General features: G+C 39.2%; 1 protein-coding gene across 4 annotated transcripts; it reads right to left on the reverse strand.

Annotated features, from left to right (window-relative positions):
- Positions 1 to 405: 405 nt before the first annotated feature.
- naa50 (N-alpha-acetyltransferase 50, NatE catalytic subunit) lies at positions 406 to 9,187 on the reverse strand. Of its 4 annotated transcripts, none has more exons than XM_010890029.4 (5): positions 9,109 to 9,187; positions 4,721 to 4,857; positions 4,506 to 4,625; positions 3,971 to 4,037; positions 406 to 3,719 (listed from the first exon to the last, which is right to left on the reverse strand). In XM_010890029.4, the coding sequence occupies exons 1-5, from the start codon at positions 9,132 to 9,134 to the stop codon at positions 3,539 to 3,541; spliced, it is 531 nt and encodes a 176-aa protein (XP_010888331.1). In that variant the 5' UTR covers positions 9,135 to 9,187; the 3' UTR covers positions 406 to 3,538.
- Positions 9,188 to 9,389: the final 202 nt, after the last annotated feature.

The raw sequence follows: 9,389 nt of genomic DNA on the forward strand, positions 1-9,389 counted from the left end.
CAATGGGAATAAAAAGATTACAACCATGAGCCAATCATGTGTACTGGGACGCTATCATAATACGAAAGATTGTCGGGTCACGAAGAACTGAAAAGCAAGGTATTGCTTTAACATCTTAACTTTAACCCTCAATAAAGTTAAGATGTAATTTTGACTACTGCTACAGAGCAAGTTGTCCGTCAGAGATAATAATGTTGATTCGCCGAGTCTATAACTAGTTCTCTTGCCCGTTTTGTAGACAATGAAGGAGCTGCATCAACACTATCTGAAATACTCTTACAATATAGACTAATGTTGAATAGGTTTGTTTATTTTTTTACATTTTTTTCTCTCCAATTAAAGCATACTTAAATCTGGTATAAACTGTTTCAGATAAACATACAAAATTAAATCATGAACACACAATGCAAATAGTATCTTTTATTTAGAGGTTAAAAAGTCTTACAATATAGAGCTCCAGAAAAGATAAAATTCTTCAAAGAAAGAAAACAAAACATGCTTTGACTACAGTGGAAAGGGCACTACTCTCCAAGCATGCAGTGCATTAGGGTTTCTCCTGGGCTTCTGCTTTTGAGGGGTCCTGCAGAAAGGACACTCCCAAACCAACACACAGCTGTCCTACAGCAGTCAACAGATGGAGGTGGTCATGAGTGAAGCAGACAGATAGGTTACTGATATAGCGCCTGTAGTGACTGGCTTGGGGTCCTATTGGAGGGCCACTAAAGGTCAGCCGTGGTAACCAACTGCTCATAAGGCTACCCATGAAGTACCAATCTAATCAGAAGTAATCTCACTCATGACCTCCCAAGCAAATACCTCCATCATAGTAGGTCAGTTCAACTGTTGTAGTCCTTAAACAGACAGGTACCCCCTGCTAGACATTATGTTCGCTGTCACCGTTGACAAAAGTCAATATCCTCAAACGCGGCCTAATCCTGACTTTCACATGCTCTAGAAAAGATGGGATGAAAAAATATCTGATGTGATCGGGCAATTACCAATTAGTGAGGAAGAAAAAAATATCTGAAATGGGCTGTCTGTGAGAGAACACAGCCAGACTTTTGCCTTATACTGATCTCTCTGAAGGTTACCCAAACTCTCACACAGCATCTGTGACAGGCCCAGGAGAAGCACTGAAACTGTCGGGATCTCAATGTGTAAAATTATTTTTAAAATTATAACCTTATGAGGAAATAAAAGCTGAAGAGGGAATTAAATAGATGGGTTGAGAAACAAAATCATTCTGAAACAAAGTGTGGAAATTAGGGGCCGACCGATATGTTTTTCTTCAGGGCCGATTCCGATTATTAGTGATCAAGGAGATCGATGACCAATATTTGGGTCCGATTTATATTTACGGTAAAAATGATTTGTTTGCTGTCAAAATATTGAGTACTAGAAAACAGAAAGGTTGAAACATATTTTGAAGAATAAAGTGCAGGGATCTCCTAGCAGCATTTCTTGTGAACTGAAATTTCATATAGAAAAAAAATAAACTAAATAGCTTCCCAAATCAGGTACATTTTACAATCTTTGCCAGGTTTCTTTCCTGTATAAATGAATTAAGTAAAACGTTTCTGTAACTTTGACTTTTCTGTGGTGTTGCCATTTGCAATGAAAGGGAGAGTTTCAAAAGAGAAAGTTAAGAGGGTCAAAAGAAAAAATGCTTAAAGCACAAAAATGCTTCTCTTATTACAGTACAAAAGCATTGGAAATCCTTTGTGTGTACGTGGTTCCAATCCTTTGAACGTAATGTAGTAACATCATAACAGGGATCCAAACAACATTATTACTGGCGAGTATTTCTGCTATTGCGTTTAAGAGCATGACCAGCCTTGGTATAAGAGACGTGCAAGAATTAATGTTATGTCAAGATTTTTGCCAGACGGCTGACCAAATTAACGGTAAACAAATAAACGTGTTAAAGTTACACTAACTATCGCATTCAAAAAACGTTTGCTAATTAATTCAACGATCAGGTTCATGTTGTTTGCTAGGTAGCCAGTAAATTGCAAATTATAGGCAACAGAATTTCCTCACAACGGAGGTGAAATCTCTTACGTTAGTAGAGTTGACGTTACTTCTGCTAAACCTAGCTACCATCATCATGTAAAAACTTAAATACGGGCAAGTATTCTCTAATATATTGTAACCATACTAAGAACGTTAGCTATCTAATTGCATTCGTACTGACGTTGTTACACAAAAACATCACTGCATAAAAAAAAAACTCAACATCAGCGTTAGCCATATTTTACTGCAACAAAAACCATTCGGCAGGAACTTTTGCATATCAGATGTGGATGGTTTATCATCTTTGCCTTATTACACGTGGGTCCCAAAAAATCGTTTTCCAGTCAGTTTTTCTGCTAGTAGACTGCACTAAAACATTAGTTCAGGCATTTTCGGTGGAGTTACGTTTGTCTACAAAAAAACCAAAACTGGGTATTGTCATAGAAAACGATTAGGGTGATATTTGTGCCAACGTGAGTATTCTTACCTCTCGTCTTAGCCATATATCTCTCTGCGTTCTTCTTTCCCACGTCTCTCTCACAAATATGACAGTGTTGATTGGCTATTTACTTGTGCCATCTGATAATTCTGCAGGTAGGACATTGAGCAATACAAGCAGAAATCGTTCAGAAAGATGCGGCTGCCAGCGAAGCGCATTTAATACTAAGTATTTTATCGGCAGTTATATCAGACAAAAGAACGATTTCGATTGTTAAAAATGAATATCGGATCAAAATATCGGTCAGACTGATAATCGATCGACCCCTAGTGGAAATCCACTCCCTAAAATCACCCAAAACCTCAAAACCGTTCATCCTTCCTCATGCCCACTCTGTCGGGCGCGCTTTCCTCCTCTCCCCCCCCCCCCCCTCTGGACTGGTGTCAGAGCATTGCCATATTCAAGGAGGCATTGCATCACAGTGCAAGGCTCACACTTTGCATATTGCCAGAATCCACAAGTAAAAACTCTTTCCACAAGTCCCTGGGCTCAGGTGCTGAGCGGGGTTGAGTTGAGTGTCCCAAATGTGTCACAATGAGGTCTCAATAAATCAAGTTTGCCAGTTGGGGACTTCCTTTGTCAACGATAGTCTCTTACTGTAAAGTATTTTCCCCTCTTCAGTTCTATTGTTTTGTTTTTTCCAAACAGAAATGTCCCCTTTTCTTTATAACCACATTTAAAACAAACAGTATGATTTGCAAATACAGAACCCACCCCACCATGTTGAAACTGTCTTAAGGTGGCAGCTTTTCAGAGAACTTTGGGATTCTGAACCCTTTGTTTTTCAAATCTCTAAATGAAGAAAATGAGTAAAAATAAAAATAAATGGAACATTTTGCGGACTTATCATTTGATTCTCTTGCAAAATAAAAATGCAGCCATGTAATGTTTTTTTTTTTATACTTTGAATTTCTTTTTCTCTTTTTAACGTCCTTTAAAGAAAGTGGCGAACGTGTCGACCCTCCGGCATCTGTCACAGTTCCGTTTTTGGGGAGGCGGGGCACCACCAAGCTCTTGCCGAAGCCTCTACTCTGCCTTCTGCAGCTCTCCACCAGGGGGCGTGGTACACTGGCTGCGCAGGCTCTTCTGAAGCACATGGGCGTCCGCCGGCTCTATCCTCTTGTAGTAGTTCTTTTTCGTCTCGATGATCTCAAAGCCAAACTTCTGGTAGAAGTCGATGGCTGACTCGTTGCTGATCTGCACATGACTGTCAGGCAGAAGGAAGCGTGTCAATTACAAGCGACAAACTTAGGTGTGTGTGCACGCTTCTCAAACGGTCTCTCCTCTCCTTATCTACACTAGTGTAAAACACAAGTTAGTGAGAGCTAAGCAGTACTACATTTGCTCTTAAGAGGCATGGTTCCAGGTCAACGCTTTGGAGGGACATGAGACAAGGAGAGGATGCCATTAAGAACACTTAGAAGGCCCGTAAGACCGATTCTTGGATAACAGACTTACAGGTAAATGTTGTCAAAGGTGCCGTCCTTCTCACAGATGTTTAACACATGGTTTAGCATCTTCGTTCCTGTGGACAATTCAAGACAGATGATTAGGGTTTTGACATTAATTTGACAGGCTTATGTATGTCTATATGTGTTTGTGAGAAAATTTGCCCCCAGTTTCATAAATATTGACAAGGGAGATAACATGATTTCTATTTAGCCGACTGACCGGTGAGACACCAATAATATTATACTTCACTTGTATCTTGAATTAAGTAGTGTTTCCTGATGTAAAAACTGTAAAAGCTTCATTAGGCCACGAAGTTATAAATGGGAGTTGGGTTTGTGTGTCAAAATGCCGGTCTCCAGTACACATTCTACAATGAATTAAACTCAGTTAAAAGCAATAATTCTCTTCCTTTTATGTTGAGTGCTGCAGCTACTTCTTGCTTTGAATGTCCCTTTTGACATGGCAAGCCTCCTGTCATTGTGTTGAGAGGAAAAGTAAATATTAATTTGTCTGGCATGAAACCATAGGAACAAAGCCATACCTATGCCTAATCTGCGGTAGGGTGCTAGGCATCCCAGTGTCATGATGTACAGTCTCTTCTGGTTCTGAGAGTGATCCACTCTGCAGCATACTGCCCCCACTGCGATATCATTGAAGTATGCTGCAAACATAGGGAGTCAAAGGTCAGGCATTCTGCATCCTTGTCACACAGCATTTATAACAGCAACAACAAGTGCATCAAATAATGTTCTCTACCTAGTTTGGCGAGCTCTCCCACTTCGAGCACATCCTTGTAGAATTTGTCGTTGTAGCTGACAGGAAAGATGACCTGGTTGAGGCGTTTCAACTGTTTAATGTTGTGGGGTGTAACATCCCCCAGCTCGATCCGGCTACTGAAACAAGAGCAGAATGATCAACCAGTCAGAAACAACACACGGGTCACTCCGGACTCCCACGAAACACTTGAATATGTAGCGGTTTGACCGGTCAGTCTGAGTGTCATCATACCAACAGGCAAAGAGTGGGCCAAAACCACCAAGCCAGTAAAGAGCGGATCATAAAAACATGATGAGACGTGTTATCACCACACAATGCAATACATATTTAGTTTCCTGCGTTGTATTGATTCATAAGACCGTTGAGATCGGTATTTTCCTCAACTTTCCAAATAGGTAATCGTTCTGCACACGTTTTTCTACCAGTATGTTAAAAGTAAATGATTGACAGTGAAAAACAAAGAAACTATGTCAAAATCTGTTACATTTTACAAAATGCTCCAAAACAGCCTGACCCAACTCATCATGTACATCACATACTTGTATCTCTTCATATACCTGAAAACCAACTTTCTTTAAATATTCTCTTTGTATCAATCCACGTTATGGAATATATACTGATCCATTATTGGGCCATATGATCCAGCCCACATCTGACACACAGACGCACTAAATCATGAATGGGATGCAAGACTTGGATCTAACTTGCAACACAAAGCAACCTGGCAAGAGGTTTAGATAAATGTCAATCCCTGGAACAGAGAGAGAGAGAGAGAGAGTTTGTTTTTGTGCCTCAAGTGTCGGGTCTGTTTGCCTCCAACTGACCTCCTGCAGGGAGTGAACAGAGGTATTTTTAGGGCAACTCCTCATGTTAAAACCTCTATGCCGACAACAGCTGCTGGTCATGTGTTCACCGGCAGACAGACAGGGTGGATAGAGTGACTGTCAGGACTGGCAACATTGCCAATATTAAAATTGAAGACATATGCTTGGCGGATTTAAGTTAAACCTGAGACAGCACATCATAAAACGACACAGGACTAAAGACTGTAGTGTAAGGGGGGACGCCAACCTGCAACTGCAGAGATGAATGCAGCTCTATAACCCCCCCCCCTTCCAAATACAATTATTTTTCATAATACATTCATAATTATTTTTCATAATACATTTCTTAAAATCAGATTCTATTTTTTTTAATAAAAGTAACATTTAAATAAACCAAAGTGAAACTGTGATCAAAACTCGAGTTTATCAACCTAATGCAATACTACATTTTATTACATAGATACTTCCTGCAGAATAACGTACAATGTCACAAAGCCGAAAGTCTCAGAACAGTTTCCGGAAAACAACACTGAGTAGCCTACAGCAACGTATCTTCATTCAACATCCCAAAAAACTCAGGAGTCAGACAGCAGAGATTGATTGTACATGTAAGTAGTTTGAGTTGAGTAATCTCAAAGCTAGTTCAGTAAATTTTCTACTTTTTGCATAGCTAGCTAACTAACTAGCAGTCGTTAAGTGCTAGCTAAATCTTGTGCTATTATCAGGTACAGAAACAGGTAAACAATTTTTTTTTAAAGGTACACAAGCAGGTCACGTTAGCTTAAATTTGTGGAAAATGTGCCTACTTACACAATGACATTATGTTAGCTGGGTTAAAACAGGTTTGCTAGTCTAGGCTATTGTACTGTAGACATTTTGTACTGCATCTGGATTCCCTGCTCTTCTTTGGAAAACATGTTTTTGACAATTGCCACTAGCGATTACTTAAGTGTGATAACGACAAATGTTTACTGCCTTCATATTATTGGAGATTATTTCTTGGTGGGTGATTGAAATTATAAATAGCATATCATGAGAACATTAAAATTAGATTGAGTTTACAAGCACTTTTTACTCTGGACATTTTATGAGGTGCATGTATCTAGTTAGGGGTAGGACCCCCTTTTGCCCCCATCCGCTTTAAAACACTGTGCATTCAGAGATGTCATTCTGAACACCAAAGAGGGGTTATTTCAGTATTTGTGGCGTCTCTGTCTGCTTGAAGGAGTGGCTATTCTCCTCAGACCTCTCATTGACAAGGTGTTTCCACCCACATAACTGCCAACCTCTGGTTACTTTGGGATTTCTCACAATTTTCAGTAAACTCTAGGGACTTTAAGTGCGTGAATATCAGCTGTTTGAGATAATGAAACCACCCGGTCTGGCACCAACAATCATACCAGGGTCAGAGTCACTTAGTTCACACCTATTCCACATAATATTTGGTTGAAGAACAACTAAACCTTGAGGGGGAATGTACATGCCTTTTGGTTGCAATTATTTTAGATTTTCTGGCATTCATTGATTTAATCACCCTAATTTTGACAGTAATCCAATAACATTGGATAAGATACATTAGGTTTGGACTATTGTTTTAGGATTATCTACATATTTTATCCACTGGCCAAAACAAGCATTTTATTGTTAATTTGAGTGAGGGCTTGATGTAATTAATCACAGGAAACAAACCGTTCTGTTAGTTTTGAATGGAAAATGTTCACTTCTGTAGTATTTTATGTATATTCACAAGATACGATTCTTCCAGTTACTTCACCAGACAGCCACCAAGTACAATTGACTGCTCTGTGACCCTGGATGTCTGATGCTGTAGTAAATTGATCCGAATACTACCATGACGCTGCATTTCAAGCATTGCTGCTATGGGAAACCATGCAAATAACAAATAATGCAAATAACCTCACAAACTGACATTCGTTACATTATGTATCAGCATGATCCGTTTTAACCACTACTTGACAACTTGTACTAACAAATATCGGAATAAACACGTTATTATAGCATGAAGAACATACTTGTTTTATATTGGTAGTTAATGGTCTGGATGGTATCATTCCAATTATTAGTTAACCGTGCAGTTAATGCTTACAAAAGTACTAAGACACATTCGCTGTTTAATAAGTAATGCCAGCTAACCTAGCATAAGATGGCGCAAATAACGTTACCTGACTAAGGCACATTGGATTATTTAATGCGCACACAAGAACTGTAACGTGAACGTTGCAGTTCAATCATCAATAACTTTTTGGTTGCCTAGTTAATACTACTGTAACAAGCTAATGCTAGCAATCAATTGATATTACGTACGCTAGTTAATAACGCACTGTCTTCACAGAAACCACTAATAGCTAACGTTAGATAGTTAAATATAAATGAAGAATAAATTATTCTGACATGTTATTATAGTGTAGGTTGCAGGTTAGTAGTGACAGCCAGCTTCACAGCTATAACTCGCTACTGCTGTAGTTAATTGGTACCTACTTGAAGTTCGCTAGGTCGTGTTAGATACCTAGCCTCCGCTAAATAACTGTTAGCTACGTAAAGTAGCCAGCTAGCTAAGATTATGTACAGTAGTTGGACAGGCTTGACGTTGAGTGGTGTGACGTATCCTCGTAAATTAGTTAGCTAGTGTCAAAGTAGAGTTGACTAAACGTACCGAAATTCCGCTATAAACAAGTTAGCTAAATTGGTAGCTAGTTTGCTAACTAGCAACACGAACTAGCTAACAGGCAGGTTACAAACTTGTGCTACTTTGTTCAATATTTAATTTGATTACCAATGCTAGCACTAACATTACCCAGTAGCCATAATATTTAGGTAAACGATTATATCCGCTTACTAGTCAGTCATTCAACAAACCACTAAAACATTTGGCTAGTAACTCGTAACAACAAGCAGAAAATCACTAAGGGCTTAGCTAGCTAATACTAGCTAATGTTAGCAATGCAACCACTTCCCCCCGCCCCCCACCCAGTTTAAAAAAAGAGACAAGAAAAAACTTTACTCGTGCTAGGAGCACAGACATGTCTCCAAATGTCTTTACTCACCCTTTCATTGTCAACTACTGTTATTCCTTAGTTTCAATGTGAATGAAGTTCTGAGTAGTTTACGGCTCGGACGGGGGAAATTTGACAGAGTTCGGGTTGGGGTTGCCTCCCGTTGTACCCTCCACATGTATGTTGCTAGCTGTTAGCTAAGCTACCGTGCTCCTCCACGACAGAATGTCAACTCTGACCCCACATGCGCAGAACGTCACTGTGATTATTATTTTAAATCCTCTTTCTTACAAAGGTAGATCAAATTACACAATTATTAGTGTTTATATTTTATACAGATGTTAAACAAACATTTTGTTTGACATTTTTGGGTATATCTGTACCTGATTTATGGAATTATGCTTGGTTAGTTGCCATTTTTGTTAGGTTTTTGCATGTCTACATAACACATACTTTTTATTTTAAAATTTCTGATCATTTGTTACGCAACCTGTATTTCATTTGCGTTCATGGGATTGCTGTAAAATACCGTGTCATGCAAATCTCCTGTGCCATCTTAATAGTCACGTTCCTCTGCTCAGATCTTGCTTACGGCTATTATAACGCACCTAAAGGATTTTAACTCATGCGAAACTATCTGCTAACCACATCATCTTTTATCGTAGTGGTAGTGACAAATGCATGCAACGTCTTAGTAGGGGAAGCGACCCATTTCTTTACACGCAACAGCGTAAATATCCTACGCTTTTACCGCCATTTTGGCTCAAGCGCAAAGATATTTGATCCTAAGAGACCATATCATTGCTGTTT

This window comes from Esox lucius, chromosome 21, assembly GCF_011004845.1.
Source record: "Esox lucius isolate fEsoLuc1 chromosome 21, fEsoLuc1.pri, whole genome shotgun sequence".
Lineage (NCBI taxonomy): Eukaryota > Metazoa > Chordata > Actinopteri > Esociformes > Esocidae > Esox > Esox lucius.

Excerpts from the sequence above, each read along its gene's own strand:
- naa50 (XM_010890029.4), bottom strand. The coding sequence starts at position 9,134 with ATGGCACAGGAGATTTGCATGACACG. Across the intron at positions 4,626-4,720 it reads GGGAGAGCTCGCCAAACTAG|CATACTTCAATGATATCGCA; the intron begins GTAGAGAACATT and ends CTATGTTTGCAG. Across the intron at positions 3,720-3,970 it reads ACCTTTGACAACATTTACCT|TCATGTGCAGATCAGCAACG; the intron begins GTAAGTCTGTTA and ends TCTGCCTGACAG.